This window comes from Fulmarus glacialis, unplaced genomic scaffold, assembly GCF_000690835.1.
Source record: "Fulmarus glacialis isolate BGI_N327 unplaced genomic scaffold, ASM69083v1 scaffold8605, whole genome shotgun sequence".
In the NCBI taxonomy this organism is placed as follows: domain Eukaryota; kingdom Metazoa; phylum Chordata; class Aves; order Procellariiformes; family Procellariidae; genus Fulmarus; species Fulmarus glacialis.
Window position 1 is genome coordinate 17,605 of NW_009214874.1, and position 23,187 is coordinate 40,791.

At 41.0% G+C, this 23,187-nt stretch overlaps 1 protein-coding gene across 1 annotated transcript; it reads right to left on the reverse strand.

Annotated features, from left to right (window-relative positions):
• Positions 1-1,457: 1,457 nt before the first annotated feature.
• Positions 1,458-23,184, reverse strand: KDM4A (lysine (K)-specific demethylase 4A; the record flags this gene model as incomplete). Its single annotated transcript, XM_009578721.1, has 20 exons — positions 1,458-2,278; positions 3,332-3,424; positions 4,058-4,177; positions 4,677-4,847; positions 5,498-5,686; positions 6,673-6,781; positions 7,741-7,796; positions 8,545-8,621; positions 8,922-9,126; positions 11,395-11,573; positions 12,175-12,295; positions 14,071-14,429; positions 15,719-15,909; positions 16,405-16,655; positions 17,577-17,714; positions 18,797-18,900; positions 19,435-19,484; positions 20,965-21,158; positions 21,990-22,104; positions 23,174-23,184. Coding segments are annotated over 20 exons (2,874 nt in total), but the record flags the coding sequence as incomplete, so codon positions are not given.
• Between the last annotated feature and the right edge of the window lie 3 nt (positions 23,185-23,187).

Genomic DNA, 23,187 nt, shown 5'->3' on the forward strand with positions numbered 1-23,187 from the left:
TAATGTTCAGCCTATGAGAAGTTAATACCAAATCTTACGATATGCTGACAGAACAGAGGCAAGTTTGTTAAGGCCCTGCCAGATCTTCTCCATGTTTGCTCGCAGCACATCACTTCAGAGAGGCTTACGTACAAGCTAAGACGTCAAAGTGCAATTGCGTTCCTATTGCCTAGACCAGAGTAACTGCAGCTACTAGACTCCGCTCTTAACAGATCCTAGTTTTATCAAGCCAACTATCCCATTCATCAGAAAGCGATTTAATACCCTGAGACCAGGAGTTTTGGACAAGGGAAAAAGAAAAAAACCCACAAAGGAAAGCCACTATCGCCTTTCAGAATCTGTTTAAGCCTTCCAATACTGATGAATGAGGTATTCTACCACAAAAATGGGACAGAATACCTTTATGCAAAACAGTGGTTGTGCAAATCTTTGCTACTCATATCAGCCTCCTGACCCTATAAAAATGTAGGGATAAGTAAGTTTTTCTTTATAAAAGTTGTAGTTTATTTCTTTTCTGATCAAGAGTTGTATCACTACACAATACTACATTTTATTGCTAATCACAAACTGATGCACCGGCGTTTCAGAAGAGTTTGGTTTATAGCGTTCCTATGTAACAAAAGGAAAAAAGTTACAAATCCAGACTTTGCAGACACATTGCCATGTCCCTATAGAAGCAGGGATGCATTAGGTCTGTTTCACTAGAAAACTGTCCTCTTGAACTGTTTCTGGAGAACACGTAACCATAATTTTCTCCAGCAGGAAAAGTCATCCCATCATTCCATGCAAAAAGAAGGCGGCCAATCTGCTCCACAGCCTAAAATCCCTTTCCTACAGAATGGGAAAGGAACGTGTATTTACACGGCTCCTACTGTGGTGTGTTAATGCTTAAATTACTAGGAGCAAGTTGGCACATCTTCTGCGTACACCTACCACTCAGCTTAACTCAGCTTCCTATTGCTGGGGTAGCAACTTCTCTCCAACACAACTGAGATGTGCCCTACTAATACTCTATAAAAATGCTGCGATAACCTTTGCCAGACAGCAACACAGCAGCACTCCTGCTTCAGAAGAGCATTGCACAGCCTTTCAGTAATACATACAGTTCAGTGCATGCTTTATCTGTCTCAGACCCAATATTAGCTGTTGTAAGCAAAAGCCTGCAGCCACACGACAGACAGTGCTGCCACAGAAGAGGTACCATACTGCTTCAGATACCGCTGCCCTGTCATCCCCAATACTGTGATGCTTGGATTTCAAGAAGGGAGAGTTAGGACTCCGTCCCTTTGGTTATTATTGCCTTAGAGGGGGTGGGGAGAAACTCAAAAGAAACTCTGTGGGAGCTGAACGTCTACTGGGAGCTGAATGCCTATTCTTGTTAGAAGGCTGCACTGCGCAGGGCTCCAGAGAGATCTCACTGATTCTGAGGCACATACTATTACAGTTAAACTTATGATTAAGTAAGTCAAAACAAGTATCGGAACAAAAATATTAAATGGAGGGTTAAATAATTTGTCCTATAGGATTCAATTTCACATTTCACCTGTTCACACAAGCACCTCCTGTCTGCTTGGATCTGAACAGCCTACAGCTCAACCTTCAGAAAGGAGGTGCTGAGAAACAAGAGACTGAAGCTGCTTGCAACAAAAAGATGGATATAAATACAAAAAGAGGTTCAATTTCAAGCACCAGTAATACTGCCTGCTCAAGCCCAGGTGTGGTCACCAGGGAGACTCCCAAAATCAGGAACATTATTCAATTAAAACAATAGACCGTACTATTCTGCAGCTGCCAAGATTCCTGGCTACAACTCCCAAAAGAGTTTGCCACCTGTCAAAATTGTCTCTAATAAAAAAGCAAGGCTGCTTGACGAGATGAAAGCAACACCCCCAAGCTGGCTTATTCAGTAAGGACCCAACTTCAGACCAGGAGTCTGCAGGCATCAGCTTCAGCAAATGGGATCTGTTTCACTATCCAAGAGCTGCCTTTCAGCTACTGCAGAGCATCAGCTTTTTAGCTTCCTTAAAAAACAAAACAAAAAACCCTGGATTCGAAGCATCCAAATATGGCCTGTTGTACTGGAGCGTTTAAATCCTTGGGGGAGGTGGGCATCTTCTTCCTCTGCCACAGGCAGTGCTTACTCCATGATGGCCCGGTACAACGCAGGTTCAATGTAATCTTCACGGTAGCGTGAATTGATCACCCTTTGCCTCTTCCTCTCTTGTCTGACCTCCTTCTCTGCGAAGATCTCCGTGAAGCGCATATCTGAAGCTATTGACTACGAGAAAAAACAGAATTAGTCACTAGAATACAGATCGAATCTCTGCCTCCACATCCTCCTACTGCATGTAAGAAAGAACCAAGTCAGGACACTTGGGAACATTCAGCCTTCTTCAAAAACTAACTAAACACAAGAAGAAAAATATTTAAAGAAACTGGATTTAAAAGTCTGGGGATAAGTGTAAGTGAACTATAATGAGAGATCTAAAGAATCACAGGTTTCAAATTTAACTGAGTAGCTAATTTAAGTTCACAATCACTTTCTTCAAGGAATAAACACACTCATCTGTTCCAACTTTCAAGCAGTCTAGTACATTTTGTGCGTTACGGAGCAGGCATATTTAAACACCTGGTCACAGGATTCAGCTGTGATACGTTCTTTCTTAAACCTCTAACATCTTGCGTGCCTGCCAACAGGTTCTGCATTAGGGTGTGCATGATCATGCTGCAAAGCAAGATACCCTACCCTAGCATGCTGTCCATAGTTACATTTTTTATAGCGGGAAGCATAAAGCAACAGAACGGAGACCCAAAGGGATCTCCATCCTTGAAGATAATCAAAACTTGACTGGAGCAAGCCCTGAGCAACCCTGTCTAACTTCAAAGTCACCCCTGTTAGGAACAGGTGTCTGGAGCAGAGACCTGCAGAGGTACTTTTCCACCTGAATTATTTTACAATTTTAAAAATGGCCAGCTCTCTTGATGCCACCCTACTAAGAGCTTTTCAGAGCAAAGGGTAAGTGAAGGAACTTGGCCATTCTTTGCAATGAGAATAGACAATGAAACTTGGAATACAGCCGTGAAAGGGTATTAATGTGCTGTCCCAAACAGTGACTATGCTATGAACTCCCGTCTCTGCAGAAGGATAATTAAAGTCTCTCCAGAGCAAGACAGAACTTTGCTTTTGTAGCCTGATCAACTACCAAGCTTCGCAACAATTGAGGAGAGCATCAGATTGTAATCTTTTGCTGTCATGCACTCAGCTTGTTATTCAAGGACAAATTAAGTTAAATGAGCTTCTTTAGTAGAAGTTTGCATCCCATTCACCTACCAGCCTTGACTTCACTCTCTTAGGAAGCTCCTCTTCGAGAGTATACACATCATCCCTTTTCACCATCAGCTGTGACCCATCTTCAAATTCCACCTAGAAGAAAAACAGAACTTGTTTTGCCAGAAGTCTCAGAAGTTAGAACCCTCCCATAGCTACCCAGAACTTGCCTTCTCCTCCCCACAGAGGGCTCTCATGAAATAATGTTCGACCACTTGAGTTGTATGAGATACATATGCAGGTATGCACACTGCAACAGACTTTAACCAAAACCTCACCAATCCCATGACAGTAAAAGTAGCCTAGCAAGTTTTGGGATATTCTTGTAACACCTGACAAGACAGTCTGGCTGCTCATTTTAATATGGCCTGAACATTCACCCTTTTGGAAGCTTGCAAGGCATGATGCACTCTTACTAAACAGAGAAAAGCAAAACCGAACTTACTTTAAGTAGTTTAACCTACAGGAACAGTCTGCTGAAGAATTGCAGACCAGCAATTTTTCAAAAGCTGACACTATCAGGTAGCCAGATATAAGTACAGCTGCAAGCAACCACTTTGCTCTTAACTCCAGCAACTGTTACCAGCATCTGGCATTGCTGACAACACTGAGTAACTTCCCCCGAAGTGTTTAAGCATGACTCCCCTATAGCTCTACTGGCTTTAAGAAAAGCCCTGTTAACATGATCAGCTTGTTATGAATGATGAATTTTCAGACAACAATTCTTACCTGGTACATCTGGATGGCATGTGATGCAACAAACTTGGCTCCATAAACTTGTCCATCTGTCCATCTCACCTGCACAACTTCTCCTTCAGCTGGGGGACCTAACTGAAGACAGTCTCGACTCTACAGCATGAAGACGGAAGGTGGCAGAGACAAGGAGAAGGGTAAGCAGCTTACTTATGTGAAGATTCAGCAAAGCACCTGGGAGTGCATCCCAGTCACACTGCACACCACCCCAACAATTACTCCATTTTAGGGATGGAGAACTAGGCTGAGAGACATCCGCGTATATCATCTGTATTTAAATCCCAACAGTGGGCCCAACTTTAAAGTACTTCATATGCAGGAATGGTATGCAAGTATCAGCAAGTTTTCCTTCAGACCTACCACTGCTAAGCCGCCAAAGATTAGCTGCACTCCCTGTTACACCTGTTCCTATGTGCCCTCAGTTAAGTCAGTCTCATGTAACACCCCTAAGGCCATCTTGCAGCACATCTCAGCCACAAGACAACCTAGGATTGGAACAATTACCAAATTCCCTGGTGTGTCTGCTCTGCAGCAGCAAGACTTCACTCACATCATGTGCCCTCTACCGGAGCCAGACTCCCACTGCATAACATACCACAATGTCCTCTGGATACAGGTTATCACTGAAGGAACCATCATCGAAGTTGACCTCGTAGAAAGTCTCCTTTGCAAGGCTGACCACTTCACACTGATAGAAGCGACCATTCTTGTGCTTGCTGATGACTATCTGTCCAGGTGACAGATCCTGGAGTGCAGCCTTAGCTCGCTGAGAAGAAAAAAAAATCACTTTTTACACAGTGACTCAATATAGAATGTGTTGAGGACTGTAGCTCCAGTGCTGGCAGACAAGGAAGATGAGGTGAGTAACTCTACTCAAGACACCATCAGCCGCATTTTTAGAAAAGTTCTGCCTCTGGTATTTCAAATGCTTAAAGCTTAACCTGTTAGATGCAGCTGTCATTAATTTACTTAGTAAAATAAGCTCTCATTCTTCACAACAATGCAAGGCCTTTACACTAAATATTGTCTAATAGGCTTCTGTGGTTTTGATGGCTAAAAGGGCTACAAGGGAACTTTATAAACTAATCAGTCACTTAAACATGAAATTCTATGACCACTCATGCAGTCTGCTGGAGTCCCAGCACTAACTCCTGCGTATTAAATATCACAGCATAAATCCCACTAATATTCCTCATTACAACAGCCATAGGAGGGATGTAATGCTCTCAGTCCTTCTGGGCTGCAAACCAAAATACAATAAAGGATCTGACTAAGATCACTCAGAGCAGTAGCAAGGTTTAGAGCAGAATCCAAGACCAACACCGTGAGATTATACTGAACATTCTGAAAGAGCTGAACTTTTCATTCCCTCCAAGATACTGCAGTTCAAATCCTGGGAGCCACAGATCTACCCACCTCTGCCTGAGATGGAATCTTATGCCTGAAGCAGGTAATGAAGACAACAAATGGCCAGTCATCAGGCTGCATCATGACTCCTGCTGCTTGGGCACAGCTGACATGAAAGGATGTGGGACACCGACCATGTGAGCACTGTACGCAGCAACCTGCAATTCTCTTTCTTCTTTTCTTGCAGAAAATGCATTTCTGTGGACACAAAACTAGCAGTTATTGGTTGGCACTAGCTTTTACTCCACACAAAGGGCTAGCTGGTCTGAGTATCTGATATTGTGCCATTTCCTCTCTGTGAGAACACTGCTACTTTCTGATTAAAAAGAAGCAGAAGGCTACCAGTTCTAGTTTATGACAAGGCAATAATTCATAAATTTAAAGTAACCCCATAGACAAAAAATGTACATTAAATATCTACCAGCTCAACATACACAAAGCATGCGACCCAGGGATGCTAGCAACAAGAGACCTTAGACTAAATCAGTCTACAATGCTCCAAAGTCAACAGGGCCTTTCAGCACTTGGTTATTAAGTTACACAGAGAAGAGCAACACGATTAGAATAATGGGCAAAGATCAGAGACCAAAAAAAACCCAACCAAAACACAGAAGTAACAAGTTAAAATTCTATCACTACTACCAGTGACCGAATTACACTTGGGTCAGGCCTGATGGGCTGTTGTAGGAAAAGAATGTTATCTGTAATGCATTAGCACGTGCAAAGCACTTAAAATCATTTTCCCCTCAACACTGAGCTGTTAGAAGAGTTAAGTACAGTTGCCTTCTTGCTGAAGACATTCACTCATTATACAAATGCCTCACATATCCTGAAGCATCTCAGTGCCCAACAGTAGTTAATAAAGCAAGTCAAATACTAGCGATTAGAAAAATAACAAACAAAAATCATTACACCACTGTATAAATGCCATTTGCTAGACACAGAAAACTGTGCCCCGCTTGCTCGCTCCTCATCTGAATAAGCATATACTAGAACATGGAAAGGTTCAAAAAAATGGCAACAGGGACAATTGCCATTTCCCATATAAAGAACAGAGCAGACTAAATTCTTCAGTCTGGAGAGGAGACGACTTGGGGTTGGAGGGATAAGCCAAGTCTCTCAGATTCTGAATAGACTGGAGAGATGCTTCGAAACCTCTCCAGTGAAGCATAGGTGATCCTTACCAGTCTGAAACGTTGCAGGGGGATTTTGCCAACATCTACAGGACTCCGCTCTGCGATATTCACAAATTTTGCTTCCAGTACAGCTACAGCACACATCACATGAACCCACCTGTGAGGACAGAAGAGGGGAAAAAGAAATTAATATGCATTAGGCCAACAGAATACACTTTGGAGTTTAAGTAAATACAGTTCCGTTGAAGTTTGCTGTATAAACCACGATAAATAGCCTCTGAGAACTAGCAGTGTAATCTTCGTTCCTATTGCTAGTAACAGGGCACTGAGGGCAAAACCAAGATTTCTTCATACTTCCAATCTACTACTAACAGGCTTAACAGGACAGCAATTTAGTGTAGCTTGTGCTGGTTGCATACCTGCGTTACAAAAGCTCGCCTGATAGGCTTAGTCCTTCACAAACCTGTCCCATAGCAACTGCTCAGTCACTACTGAATTACTTTTGAGACCGTGACCAAGAGGTTGAGGCTCCATATAACATCCACAAAATTTTTGGAGGCCACGTTTCAGTCACCTCACAGTGCTACAAGTCTGTGCCACTGCTATTTTACACCAAATAACTTCAGACGATCCACCACACCAAAGGACACAGGACAGGCAGTTGTATGCAGTACACTTGCTGCAGAGGTACCCTGAATTTCAGTATGTTGTGCTACTTAAAGCTATGGTTGTCCTTTGTCTCCATTGCCACCACATGTTACATGGAGAAATCAAAATCCTCTACGAGAAGGTACTCAAGAGATGTTATGTCATCAGGAATCTTATTTTTATGTGGTACATTGTACCTCTGCACATTACATCTCTGTACTATAAAATGCAAAGCAATTAACAGCTGCTGTCAACAGAATGAGAGTGAAGCATTACCTGAAGAGATGATGATTCCTGCATGTGAACACAATGAACACACTTTGCCACAGCCCTCCCAGTAACACAAAGCGTGAAAGGTGTTGTTGGTCACTCCGTTACACCAAATGCAGACATTGGCTCTACTAGCTTACCCTCAGCTACTTAGGAATTGAGCTTCTCCCTTAAGACCAAAAAAGCTGGAGCACTCACTTGTCATCATTGGCTCTCTGCAGTGCTCCTCCTCGTAATGAACACAAACAGCAGTCCTGGCACAAGGAAGAAAGCATTTGGTGAAAGAGTGAAGTCCAGAGCGGTGCACTTGCTTCAGAACTTCCTCCTCAAAATGCATGTCCAGAGGAAGAAAATGGTTTCACTGTCAGAAAAGAGCTAACTACCTTGTACAGATTGGCCCTTTAGCTCTCAAAAGCTGCTGCCCTTAGGGCAACAAATATCGACTCCAAGTCTGTGGAAGGCAAGCAGACCTACCACTGAAGACTTGTTCAACTTGTTTGTTATGGGTTCCTTTTATAACCACAATACCCTATATCCTTTGAGGATGTGTAAAAGGACCTGGAACAAACACGAGCAAATACAATTCAAAAGGTTGACCCGTTCTGCTGATCTAGAGCCTATATAGCTTTTTGAGGGAATGCCATTCTTCTTGCCTTCTTCATATGTGCATGCCTCCCTAGTTATTAACAGAAGTTGCTTTCTGTTTTAGAAATAGTAGCTACTATAAATTAAGACAGACAATGGAGGTATTCCCACTTCCATGCAGAACATCTTCTCTATGACTCAAATGAACTCTGCAGCTTTGCGCTAGTTAAAAGGATTATATTGCTACGGCTTAAAAAGCGCCAAAATACAACAGACTGGCTCTTAAACGTTCTCTAAATTGCCTTCTTTTCACAGGAGGGAATTAAAAAAACCAAAAACCCACCACAGAAATTAATTTTGTAGCAAGTTCCCAGATGTACCAGACTCCATCTGTGAGAATCTTATGAGAAACTTTACCTCTTCTAAGGCATTTTCTGTACACCTGGAGCACATCCAGTCTTCAGTGGCCTTGTCAGGGGATACACCATAACAACCTAGAACAGACACATCTCACTTAAGAGCTTACCTAAACTCAGACCCATTCCCCTAGGGCCCAGAAGTAAAGCAGGAATTAAAATCAACAAGCCTAAGGATGATGCTGTATATGTCAAGTTATCCATGCAGCCAACTCCGTATTTCAGTGGCTAGCACTGAAGTGTATACCATTCAGATAACGGCTGAACTTAGTCTATTCTACTATCTAGTACATTAAACAGACTGGTAGAGGCTTGCTATGATGTACAGACTTACTACAGAGAACACTAGAGTTTAGGGTTAAGTCTAGATGCACTCACTTGCATGAACACAGACATGGCAGTTCTTGCAGGTGATGAGTACGCTGGTTCCATCTTCCTCTAAGTAGGGGGTTGAAAGATTGAGGTCAGTGCTGCAGCCAGTTGTAGTAAAGCACATTTCAGGAATCAGGGGTTTGGTTCTGATCTTCCCATCCACAGCAGCTGGAGTTACTCCAGAGTTTTGACTGTTGCCTCCACACTCTGCCTGTAAGGGATGGACAGGAAATTTAAGTTTTACAAGTAAAACTGTCTCACATCATCTTTACTCACCCACTATTCCATACATAAATCCAGTTTAAAGAAAGAATGAACGTGCTGAAAGATTAAAGAGTTAGTAGGTTAGGTGAAAATATAGTTAGTTTATAAAGTCCTCAGCTACTTCAGCTTCAGAATGAAATTCTTTTCTATCCAAATGGCTAAACATAAGGTCTGAACTGCATCCCTCTAATCAGCAACAAGATACACATCAAACTGCATCTCTTCTGACAGAAGAGATGGAATCACCGATGCCCACCTCATGCTCTATAGGCAACACCTCTGCTGCATCCCCCCGTCCCCTAACATAGAGGATCATAACACTACTATCTTACCTCAATATGGGAGGATTATGATCACACAAATAGACACCTACTACAATCCCCATTATTTTTTCCTAGTGTAGTACTGAAAAAGTCTAATGGGCTTTGAAACTAATTTGTTCCTGGGAAATAAGCAGACTAAAAATGTAGTTTCCCAGTTAAAGCTCAGGAGACTTTCAGGCTAATCTGTTGTAATTTATTCACCTAAAGCAGTGTCAAGCCAAACAGCAATTACATGTAAAGTTTACAGGGATATGCTTCCATTCCAGTTACCCTTCTTAACAACTAAATCGAAATGAATCTTTCTCTTTGAAGGAATGTTTCAAACCATCTTTTGTACCTCATAGGCCACCACAAAAGTAGCTTGCCTAATCTTTTAAAAATATTATTAGCAGAAATTGCAGTAGCAGAATGAAGCTGCACTGTCCCTCCTACAGTGCATTAAAAGGTAGGAAAAAAGTCTGGGTAAGGACCACAGTTGGAGGGGAACTTATATGTTTTCAACAAGTCTTGTTTATTCAGATTCTGTAAAACTTACTGATTTACACTGAACATTGCACGTCAAGCAAAAGACTAAATGACTGAGGGAAATCTATAACAAAGTTGAACAAAATGCGACTTTTCTCCAAGCAGCTAGATACTTTTCTTCTTCACAAAGGAAAAGTGAGTATTTGTCTGGCATTTTGTGCCAATTTTTTATTTGAATGGGTAACTGAAGTGAGTTCCCAGACTTGCTATAGACTTTCTGAAGTTGGAACAAAGACCCTAACCACAGCTCAAATCTTGGAAGAGTTTCTGCTTCACTGCCTGGTGCAGACAGACATTTGAAAACATGCAGCTAGAGTTTTCTGCTTAATAGCATTTAGAATTCAAAAAAAGAAGCTAACAGAACTTAAACCGTCCTCAAATTGTTAACTTTATACACTGTCAGCACCAGTGAAATCCATGTACTATGCAGCTTCTGTGTAGAATTTCCAGTCCTAACAAGAATCTACTCTCAGACAGAAATAGCAAGATTGAACAGAAACCATGGTCTATGGTTTTCACGGAAATTAGGAACTATATGCAATATTAACCCCCAACAAAAATTTGAGGTCTTTATTTCCAAAACTGTGGTGAACATGTTTCTAGTGCCACCATAATCATACATTGATCTCAAATGAATCAAATATGCTTAGTTTATGGGAAGGGACAAACTATCTCTAAGTTGCAGGTGGAACATGCCATCAGACAGCTATCCAACCTACCTTAAAATTACTTAGCTTAGGCACAGCAAAAAATTCAGTGTGGGACTCCTGCCTAAGTATTTAGTCAACATGACAAAGGGGTTCTGCAACCCATCTCAAGCTATGCATTGCTACAGCTTCACTTTGTTAAAGCACATTTTCACATGCCATAGCTACTGTCAATATGAACATACTCCAAGAAAAGACAGCTTTCTATCTATGCCATCCACAAACACAACCCTAAATCCCTTTAAGTAAAAGCTTTTCTTCCTTGCCAGCTTCCCAAAGACCATGTGCTATGAGTGGACTTGAAGTGTTTTTTAAAAAAATGTAGAAGTGAAGGTGTTAGTCTGGAAAAGAGAAACGGGATTTTATAGTCAGCTCCAGCAACGTTCCAGCTCCATCCTGTGGTTCCAGCAAAAGCCACAGAACACAACAGCTTCTGCTGAACAGGTGAGCGAGCCCCTGGGCACCCACAGGCAGTCCATCACAGGTGTGGTGAGCGTCACACAATTATGCTCTCCTGGAACAATTCCTTGGGAAGAGTGCAACACTGATACAGCTGTTGTTAACTGGCAATATGCAAAACAACATTTTTAAAGCTATGCATCACAGCAGCAACCTATTCAGTTACTTCTACGATAACATTAACAGACTTGGTCTACATACCTGATATGTCTGGAAGAGCATACAAACAGCGCAGTAAGGAGACTGCTGAGCCATGGTCCGATTGTATTCTTTTTCAGCCTCAAAATTTGGTGGCCGATTCTGCCACAGCTGGCTAAGTGGCTTGGCCCATGCTTCTGTTTCCTCAGCTTCTTCTTCAGGTGTTAGTTGCTCTGACGCCTCTGCGATAAGAGATCACTAACTCAGTGATTATGTGTCCTTTTATAAATACCATTCTTGCAAATGAAACTAAGTAAGACAAAAAGTTATGAATGGAGATGACGGAAAGACCGCCAGGAATCAAATTTACAGAAGAGTGATGGGAGCCAGTAACTCTGTCTCCTCTTTAAGAGGCTTCTACTCATCAAGCAACTGTGCAGACACAAGATAGGCTTATTGGGTGATAACAGCACCAGCTCCAAATTACATCAAGACTGTCAGCCAAAGAATCTGGTGTTTGGTTTTTTTTAAATCATGAATATTTATGTCAATTACTGGAATGCTCTAAGGCAGACACAATTATGCAACAGTCTCTGGTACCGGTTTAATTCTCCCTTCAGAGTTGTGACTTTCCAGAGAATGGAACAGGAAAGAAAGAAGACACCATTCGAGAGAAAAGTTTAATGATGCAAGCACAAAAAATGAGCCAAGCACCTTGTCTAGGATGCAGAGGTGTCACTTGCTGACTCCTATTTATTGCCTGTTACTTAATGGAATACCCACACTGTCCACAGAAGCTGAGACCCTCTCTACAGTTTCCCAAAGAGCACAAGGCTTACTTACCATCATCACTAATGCAGTCTTTAACCAAGAGCGGGTGATGGCGTGGGAGCTTGCTCAATGGCTGGCGACGACCCTTGGACTTCTTACTCTCCTTCATTGATCTTAAGTATTCCTTTGCTACCTGGACAAGGAGAAGCAATTTAGCAGTCAATTAGCACGTGTCCTTTTGATATTTTTAAAGGAATTTATGTTGAACTTAAAGAATCCTCCCCAAAATGCACACATGCTTCCATGACTTTATTTCTAACAAACTAACTTCAGCTCTAAACTAGCTAAGTTTTTGAAAGAACTGCTTGCAGCACTTTTGCTAGGGAAAACCAGATAGAGCTCTGCTAGCTCTCTTGAGCCATTAGAATAGAGACTTTTCACAGGTCCTAGTGTAGCTTTTCATGCAAGTCTGTTCATGTAAGAATCGTGTAAAAGACAAAAAAAGACAGACAAGTTGAATGGTTCAACTTAGAAGAGCCACGATAAGAAGTCTAACACGTGCTGGAGAAATCCTCAGTTTGTATGTCAACTTAAAAATTCCAAATTAAAAAAAAAAAAAAATTACAGAGTTCATTGGCATCTCAAACTAACAGGCTTATTTTAAATGAAGGAAACTTTCACCCTCTCTGCTTATTACTTGCATTGATGTCTTTCCAGACAGACTGGAAGAAGGAGACTACAACATTCGTTATTTCCTCTTCCCTTAGCCTTATGTAAAAACAAGTGACACACTGACAAAATTACTGCTAACCTGAAAGCAAGGCAATAAAGGCAATGATTTTAACAGCCCAGGAAGTCTCTCAGTAGATAAGAACCCCGCACCCCACCTTTTTTTTTTTTTTTTGAATCTGTTATTCCTCTAAGAGCAGAGGCAAATCTTAGATTAAATGCATCTTACATCTTTTTAAATCTCTTCTTTTCATAAAGAAGCCAGAAGAGAGCATAACAATCATTATCTTTGATCTCCTACACAAAGCTGGATACAAGACCTCTAAGAAACAGAAATGCTTTTATTCAAATGGAAATTAGCATTCCCAGTTAGCATCTGATGGAAAATTTTGTTTCAAAATACACCATACTGGGGAAAACAATCTACGCCCATTCAGAATTTCACCTTTTCCCTCTATGGAGCATGCAATGGAGACATCAGGATCAGCAATAAAATTTCTTAGTTTAAAATATCCATGAGAACTCTTTCTCAGTTTCAGCTTAATTATCAACAGATTTGCCCATTGGCTGTTCCATTTCTGTAATTTCTGAATTTCAAAGACATAATCATTATTGGCCTCCCACTCTCTAAACACAGATTTAAAAAGGGAAACAATAATTTGAGAAGACACCACCAGGTAAGATTTTAACTATTACAGCCTTCTCTTGGGTTCTCTAATAAAACATTAATTGGCAATTCCTAAACACTCAGATTTACATTCTCCCAACCAATAATTTTTGTTCCATCATTTCTTTTTTTAAGAGGGATACACAAATGTACCATGTATGCAATTTTATATTTAAAAAAACCCTCAAACATATTAATGTGCTCCTAATAAAGGCTGGATTGAACTAGATTCATTTTAGGTACAAATAGGTGTCTATTACTATAAAAGGACCTGAATCAGCCTGTAACACTACCATGTCAAAACTACCAAGCTACCCTTTCCCTTAAGCACTTGAATAATTTAGAGTGGTTCGCAAAACAAGGGATCTCCTTGTTTTCTAGAAGAGTTAAAAGTGTAAGACTTTCATCTTAATTCTTGTTTAGCAAAACCCACAGGTATTAAAAAACACATTAACAACTAAGCAACATCAATGGAACGAAAACGTAATCTGCACTGATAGGAAGTTTTGTCACAGCAAATCTGTGAGCACATAATACAGCCCTTAAGCTTTCAGTACTCTTGCTATTCATACCTCTGCCAGTTCTTGCTCATTCACACTGGCGGTGACACTGGCTTTCTTTCCTGAAGTCTGTTCATTGTCAGATCCGCTGGCATCCCCTCTAGCATAGCTATGGACTGTAAGCACCCCAGCTGGCCCAGGAAGAGTTCGTTTTGCCAACAGATCAGTCGATTCAGAGTCAGAAGAACCAGAATAGGCAGGCGAGCTGGGCTGAATGCTGGAAGTTGCACTCTGCTTCGAAGTCATCAAAGCTGAAGAGGAATTTGAAGAATGTGAAATTGAGAGATCCAATGCAGCTGTTTCTTGCTCTTGCTCTTCTTCTTCAAGCTTCACTGTTTTCAGTTCTTCAAATTTGGTGGCGTCCACACGATCTAGAAGAAAAGATATACTGACTTCTTCTAAAGTCTGGGTGGCAGAGAGAACATTCGTGCAACCATTTGCACAAAGCCAAACAGGAAAGCAAACTACTGCACACACAAAAAAGTGACATTAAGTCATGTAAAGAGTAGATCGTTAATTCAAACACCTATAAAATCATGGTTGGCTTAGAGAGAGAGAGAGAGAGAGAGAATAAAAGCATCTGCTCATTGCCTTTTCCAGTACAAGAACTAGGGTATATCAAACAAAACTAGCAGAGAGTGAGCTAAAAACAAACAAACAGAGATGATCCGTTACACAGCGTAGCTAAACAGCCCAACTCCTGGCCACATGATGCTGTGGGTAAGAGGTTACAAGGGTTCATGGGAGACTTAATAAAAGAAAAATAAAACCCCACAACCAATAGAAGATTATTAAATACAAGCTGCTAAAGGTTGGAAAACAGAATACTAGAGGGATGCATTACATATGTTTGCCCTGTTCTTATATTGTTCCATAGGCCCCTTGCTCCTCCCTTAAGAGCAAGGATAACTGACCAATTACAAGCCACGTTAATTTTCCTCCAGCCTACTGATTACAAAAATACAAACAAAACACCTATAGAGCATACCAGACCCACACTACCAGGAAGTATGTTCTGCTAAGCAATTTCTATAAACAGGTCACATTACACAACAGGGATACAGAGGACCTTAGACTACTGAGGCATCCAATAGATTTCTGTATGCAGGCAGACAAAATAAAAAGACCAAAAATCAAAAGCTAGAAACACCAATTTCTTAAGCAAGTCTCATGCAATACTTCCTTTTAATTCAGCTGAAAGGCAACTTCCCTGTAACCTACCTGGTCAGTCAGTCATTGAAGCAGCTACAGGATGGCTACCTACACCTTTGCTCTCCCACAACATTTTTTTTTATATAATTCTCACTGGGGAGTTATCCACATATAGGCCACAAAAGCTAACAATTCAAGCTGTAGTTATTTCATTTACTCAAATCAGTGGCAGAAGTTTCAGACAAATGTAACTAAAGGGCGCAACCTACAATTCTTCTAGATGCACCCTCTGGTCTTGAAAAATCAAATGATAATATCTCAAGTCTCACGACAGTAAACTTTCGAAGTGCTTGCCATGGCTCTAACAGGTGTCTGCTTTTTTGGACATGACAACATCCTACCGACTAGCATCATATGAGAGAGTGCCCCAGATTCACCTCTAGCAGCTTCTCTCCCTGAAGAATAATATTCTGGCCCTCCGTACCAGGATAAAGCTTGACACAGTTACCTGGAAGCTTGAGCCCTTGTTCACCTTGCTGAACAAGTTCACTCGCAGGTCTCTCGTGAGGCTCTGCCATGTCTGCTTCATACTGCGTGGAGCTCAGCTCCTCCTTGGGGAAAGCCTCACTCTCACTCACCTCCTGAGGCACTTCCAGGCAGACCCTGTGCCTTTTTGTTCCTATGCGATGCTTGGGGATGCTGCAGAAAACAAATCCACATGTCAGGTTAGCAAACACGTAAGCTTGTTGAATTTGTGCCTGGATGCATAAAATACAGCCTGGTTTGGATCAGTGTTTTATGAGACAGCATCTGGCAAGCCAAATAGTTTCCGAATTATTCAGAAGTGTTTTCTTTGCCTTTACAGAAGCAGAGTCTGTAATCCTTAGAGGGATCCCTCATCAGAAGGATGACTCCTCAGCATCTGTTAATCATGTATTAGGCAGCAACTGCCCAAAGTTGAAGAACTACCTTCCAAGCTGGCGCATTTCCTGTCTACCACAGAAATAGTGGTACTCTACCATCAACGTGGCCTCAAACAGTAAAAACAATTAAGAGTAAACCCTATTCCCAAGAAAACAGACTACTGCTAACTCTGACTGCTGTTGTTCTACCAGAATGGCAAACATCCAATTGCAGCTGGGCCCAATTTCTAATAATCCAATAGAAAAAGCAGGGGACTACATAAAGGACTACCTTTTCGTCTCATCCCCGGCCACCTCCTCTTTACAAGTCTCTCCTGTTTCCATTTCTTCAGCACACTGTTTCCCATTCTTGACTTTTTGCATGAGATCCCCTTTAAGGAACTCTGCCGCCTCTGGGGTTGGAAGAGCATGGTCAATGACAGTCACGTCCTTCCCGGCTTTCCAAAGCTTGTAACGATCTGGCTGGTACTTCCTCACAAACACATCCATGGAGATCTTCACCATGTCCTTCCGACACGAGCACTGAAGTCACAAAAAATATTCAAGTAAGGCCACATACTCAACAATTCTACTCTGCATTCCTATATCACTTTGCTTTCAGGAGCTTAACTGAAGAAAAAATTCCCACAGTTACACGTAATTGAGCCTCAAAACTCTCAAGGCTCTTCCCCAGGAAGTCAAAAGAGCATGTGTTAAGTTACTAAAAACAGGGCAGAAAAGCCAGCAAAAACGATGAAACAGAAAACCAGACGTTATCACAATAACTAAGAAAGAAAGCTCACCAGCCTATTTACAGAGTTGCCGGTAGAAGCTGACTGTTTTAAAATGAGGTCATATAAGAACAGCCAGCAAAACCAGAGACTGTAATGAGGAAGTCGGAGCCATACAAACTCTGGGCCTACCCAGAGCAGTAGAGGTTCCCCTTGTCTGGGCATAGTTACAACTAGTGCTTCAAAACATTCACTTCAATGTAACTTTTGAAAACATAATCCATGTTTGTAAGGCACCTCTACAGCAATATAACACTATCCAGTCTAAAGATTCAGCCAAGATACTTATTTTGATAAGTGACTTAAGTCACCAAAATCATACTTCCAGGCTAAACGGTCAATAAATAATGTTTAAAATATCAGACAAAATACTGATGAGTCCTGGCCACCAAGCACTCCCTTTCATCTTTGGAAAGACAGCCAGTCCCCTGCCTTTCTTTGAAGCCTCACTTGATCTACACAATGCTAAAAAACATGTTATATGCTATCCATAGTTGAAACAAGGACACAAAACAGGAGGCTGACTGGACATTGTTACTGTATCAGAAAGCAAACATCACATCTCAAATGGATAAAGCACTGAATTCACTCCCTTAGAACAAACACTGGGGGCTTAATGAGCAGCAGGGCATCAGGTTATTTGTAAACAATATGATGGCAACAGACGACTTACCAGTACAGACTGCTTCCCGTACTCGATCCACCGAAGAGTAGCAAAGTTGGTAGATTCAGCACAGTTGAAGCCATGATTAAAGCCAGCATGATAGCTATAAGGAAAGGTTATCATGAACTCTCCAGCCTCCTGTGTAACCTAGAAGACAATTGAGACATCGCATTGTTATTCACAACTTAAGAGTCTACTTGGTGGGTCTGAATAAAAGCAGCTGCTGTACCCCTCATGCAGCGTATCTGAAACCCCACCCACAGATGGTGGTTGGAGTTACTTGCCTCAATGGATAGTCTTGATACTTATCTTCACTATTTTCCTACTTATGTTAAGTATCTGTTTACTGAAAAGCAACATTCAACAGTTTTTTACTAAAACACAACACAACTGGTCAAAATAGCACAGAAGTGATTATATATATGAAATACTTTGTGACAAGCTATCTGAAGGTCATAATGGTACTTATCTGTATCAGCTACAGGTTTGGCTGAACAGTATCTAAGGCCAAGTAAAATTTCTATCCACACAGAACTTGGAAATTTACTACTGTTTTCTTTTGCTATTCATATTCAAGTACAACTCTCAGTCAGCCTTCCACTGCTGCTCTTCAACATTTCCCCCGTCTAACAAAGGTTCATGACAACAAAACCCTTCAGCTGCCGACGCAGATGTGACAGTATTTCTGAATAAGTATTCAAAGACTTGATCTTCAATGTGTGTGTGTAGGGAGGGGGGGTTTCAGGTTATCACCTGAGAAAGTAAGGAAGTCTATAAAGTTATTAATGTAATGAAAAAAATTAATAGCGAACAAGCCATATTTTCCATTGAGGAAGCAGATCACAACAAACGAAATTAGCAGGGGACAAGTCCAAAACAAAAAAAAGAATAATCTCTTTTCGCTGAATATACAGCTAAGCAGTGAAGTTAATCTAACACAGGATGTTGGTTATAGCTTTAAGTTTTTTAAAAAAAAAAAAATAAAAAAAAAAAAAATCACAGAAGACAGAGCCTTTGTTTTTAATAGTCCTTGACAGCTTTTTCTGTCTCAAACTCTTTCAGGCCCCAACTATCAGATAAATGGCAGTACAGTGGGAAACGACTGCGTTATACCCTTCCTGTTCCTATTTTCCCCTCTTAAGCATTTGCTATTGGCTGCTGTTAGAGATGAGACAGGGCTGCATGAATCTCTTGACTGAGCTGATACAACCGTGATTACTTTTCTACACCTTATCAAATGGGATGCCATATTTCTTCAGAATTGATGGAGAGATGAGGGTCATCTTGTGACGGAGAAATGCTTCACAGCTTTGAGCACTTCCTGGAAAGAAACCTGTTTAAAATAAAGTCAAAGAGAGATGTTACCGTTCTACTGTGAACTAAATTAATTTTTCAGTAAGTTTTAGGAAAAGTTATTGTCTAAACAGTATTTTTCCCTAGGCCTACAAGCATGGACCATCTTATTTGAAGTATGCTAGCTTGTATTCTGAAGAAAAAGGACAACTCCTGGAGATTTATCTTTAACAGATGCCAGTTTGAAAGAGCGTAAGAAAGACCGCACATAGAAGGATCTTTCCTTGGCTATAACTATTGACTATTAGAACTGGAAGGTTAAGGATTTTCTCGTTAAAGGTTAGACAGACCACAGCTGCATTATTTGTAATGTGACATTTCTCTTGTGCATATACTATAAACAAACACTCAGAAGTAATATAATCTATATTCTAAAAGGCAAATTATCAGTTCCGTCGTGCCAGCCTGTGCTCTTATAAAAGTTACAGGCATGTCGTACTCTGAAAGAGCTGAAACCTGTTGCAGCTGTCTATCCCACCCTCCACAAAAGGCAGAACATTAATTGCCCGATTACCTTTTGCAAGTCTCTCCAGTCGCTTCCCATGCTCTGGAGGGATAGAGTACCTGCAGTCATAAGAACAAGTCTGTTAAGTTCAAGTGACATGACAAAATCTCAAAGTTTGACCGGAAATCATAAACGGGCATCAAGGCATGAATTAATTAAAAAAAAAAAAAATCTCTACACTGTCTCTTTCAAAGTTTGATGATATAAAGCTAAAAATCTTTATCAAGGACTTCTACCTCTCTATCCCAAGAAAAATCAAGAGCCAAAAGCTGACCATCTCCTCCACTGACTTTTGCTTAAGCAGTCACGGAACTCAAAAAGTCTGATGCATTTAATTAGCAGATCTGCACAACAAAACATGAATTGCGAGAAGAAAGGGAAGAGCACTTCCTGACGTGTCTCAGTTCACCGCCATGCAATCGCTAGTATACTCAGTGCAAGGAGGAACACAGCAAGAGAGAAAATGCAATCATCTCTTTCAGCTGCTCAGACCAAGATGGGACTAAGTCAGACGCAATGCCACATCCTTAACGTGTGCACAGCTTGCGGCGTGCTCTTTAGGGCTATGTCTCTCTCTCTCTCTCTGTACACACCTTTTTATGGGCGCCACAAACACCTAGTTGGTTTGACTACAGTAAATAAAACCACCTACTTAGCTTGCTTTCGCTCTGGAATAGAGTGCCATATTCTTGATGGAGTTCCTTGTTAAATAAATCAGACTAAGGTATCAGCAAAGTTAACTTCTTCCACGTACTACTGTAAAAGAAGCAATGCCCAAAAGGTTTATCTGACTGAACTATTCTGTTTCATGTTCCCATGCTATTGCCACTGCATGGGGTTGTTCACTGGTCACATGGTGCTAGCTATTATTTTTTACTTCAAAGTTGTATTAAAAGGCAGCCAAAAATACTAGTTTCCAACAAAACTGCCATGGAAACAATTGTTGAAGTTCCTTGAGAAATTTATTTGTGAACAGAAGGGAGTGATTCACTCTCAAAATGCAACCCATGCTACAGAAAAATTCGGGAGCCTCCCCTAAAAACAATCATGAAAGCTCAGACACTGGACAAACGTCTCACCAAGATTCACTAGCCTGCTTTTAGATCTATGATAAACAGCTACATTTCAAAGTCTGTTAAAAACTGCCTGTTCCCATAGTGCCTGTGTGACAATAGACATATTACCTCTGTATGGTCATTTTAGAGCCATATGGTCATTTTAGGAAATCATAAGCAAGTTTTCCAAGTTCTGGCCCTATCGCAGCAGAGAGTGTCCACCTTACACTGTAATTCTGAAGAACTCTTTACATCAGGACAGCAAATGGACTTTCTAGAAGGTAACCAAACAAATGCTACTGAGGACACGCACTGCTTTGCAGTTCTTTACAGGTTTTTAGTGTTCTTGTCATCAGATACTACTGCAGTGCAAGATCGGAGGAATGATAATTCCTTTAGTCAACTCTCCTAACTTCACAACTTTGACTCCAGTATTTTATGGTATTGTTTTTCTACATCTAGAAGCTTCCCTAGAAAATCTTACCATGACTTGGGTTCCCCAAAATGCAAGTAATTAATACTGTAGAGATCCATGTCCTCGGTATGCCAAGCAAAGGAAGTTTTCCACATGCCAAAATACAGGTAAGGAGTGTTCACTCCTTCAATGGTTATGCCGCTTTCATTCTCCACAATATCCAGGATCGTGTTCAATCTGCCAATATTCCACGCATCTACATGCTGCAAAACACAAGCCTCATTAAACAAGCATTATGAAGAACAGAACCACACAACTCAGAGGACAGCTGCAAAAGCTATCAAGACAAATCATCTACTGGCACAGCTCAAACCATTAGTTAGTTCACCTAAAACAAAAGTTTTGCATGATGTTAGCTTACACACTGATTGTTTACTAGCCACCTTTATGGAGCAAAAAAAAAAGTTATCAACCAACGTAATGATTAGGAAGGAGAAATAATCATAAAGCTACAGACTTTACAGAGCAGAGAACAATAGTCTGAGCCTGAGCTGATGTCTGAACCCTCTTGGTCAGAAACACTTTTCATTCCAAACATCTTTTAAGAGAGTAAATCACCATAATTTAGGAGACTAGCAAGTAGAATGCATACCCTTTTCTAATGTTTATCATCCTAATACATAATGGCTACAGAGCTGCCCCACAAAAATACATGCACAGGTGGATATCGAAGCAGTGCGTGTTCACCCATCAATACTTCCAAATCTCACATGCCTTTCAGGACAAAGCAGTGTAAAAGCCACACTTACGCAACAGCAGCTTTTGCTTTCTTGAACTAAACTGTATTACACTGAAGCGCTAACAGAGGTCCCTTAGAATGTTACCTCTATGAGCCTTCTTTAACTACCTAGGTTAAATGGAGAGTATGTTATAAGCATATGGTTTATTGTGTTCCTGCCTACTCCAGAAGCTGGAACTCTGCTAAGACTATCATTAACTCTTTCTGAAAGTTAAGAGTCAAATGCTACATTAGTATTTATGGAATGCAATATACAGGGATAACCGTTACTTGAAAACCAAACCAGTTTTCTTACCTTGTCATAAAGTGTGCCATTAACATCAGCACCATAGATAGGGGCATTGAACGTAAGGTTCTTCCAGTATTTTCGTTCAAGGTCTTCAAAGTCCGTGTAGCGGGGTGTGCAGTACCTGAAAAGACAAAGATACTAAAGACTTTGCAGTCTGATACTTGACGAGTCTAAACCAACGTTCTCCACCACTGAAAGAATCGAAAGCTATAATAAAAACACCTAATACAAGTTATCAGCCAGACCCCTTCCTCCCAGAACAGCAATCAGAGCAGCCACAGCTCTGTTCCTGTGAGACTTGGGAACAAAGAATCAGAAAGAAAATTACTTTCCCCGTTTCTCAGTTTACTTTCATTTTTGCTTTGTGCACTTCTCTTGGGTCAGAACAATTTCACTTTCTAGTTGTTGCTACTTAGCAAAGTCAAAACCAGAAATGATACAAAGAACAACTTGGAAAAAACCAACAAACCCAAAGTTTTCTGCCACTGTAAAAGTAACAAAACGTTTCCAGACTCACCTGGTAATAAACTGGTCAAGCACACTCAGTTTATCGGCAAAATATCTGCTCTTGATGTCCATTCCCCAGTAACTATATACCGGCCTCTTTGTGTAGCATTGAGGGGTCAAATTTACACTCTAACACCTATTTGACGTGTGTCGGTGTATATATATATTCCAGACAATTACATATATAGCATAAAGTGTAATTTTCAGTATATTATTCTATTTGAGAAACAGAACCCTAATATATCTGATGTGTACTGCTCTTGCAAGACAAAATAAGCTTTAGTGGGCAGAGTGCACCTGGCAATTCCGATGTCATTTCTGAACAGGCTGTTTTGCTTAAACACCTTTTAAAGTCATCTTTTCTCTGTGTCCTTTTTCACGTCAAGAACATTCCTTTCCCTACTACTCTATTCAGTAAATATTTTGATGGTCTACCTGCTAGGGATAAACAGGAGTCCACAGCAGAAATAAAAAGTTCTGCCAGCATTATGTATCCTCTCGACAAATGACACAAGCGACAAAGGCCCCCACCCACACAGCGAGTTTTACAAGCACACCTCATCTGCCCGGGGCGTTATGTTCACGCCTCTGACCAGCACCAGTCCGTAGCGAGGACCTGGTCCCGGGGAATTTGGACAACAGGATCTCCCGCAGTAACTATGTGCACGGCGGTGCGGACGTACTTGTCGCTGTTGGC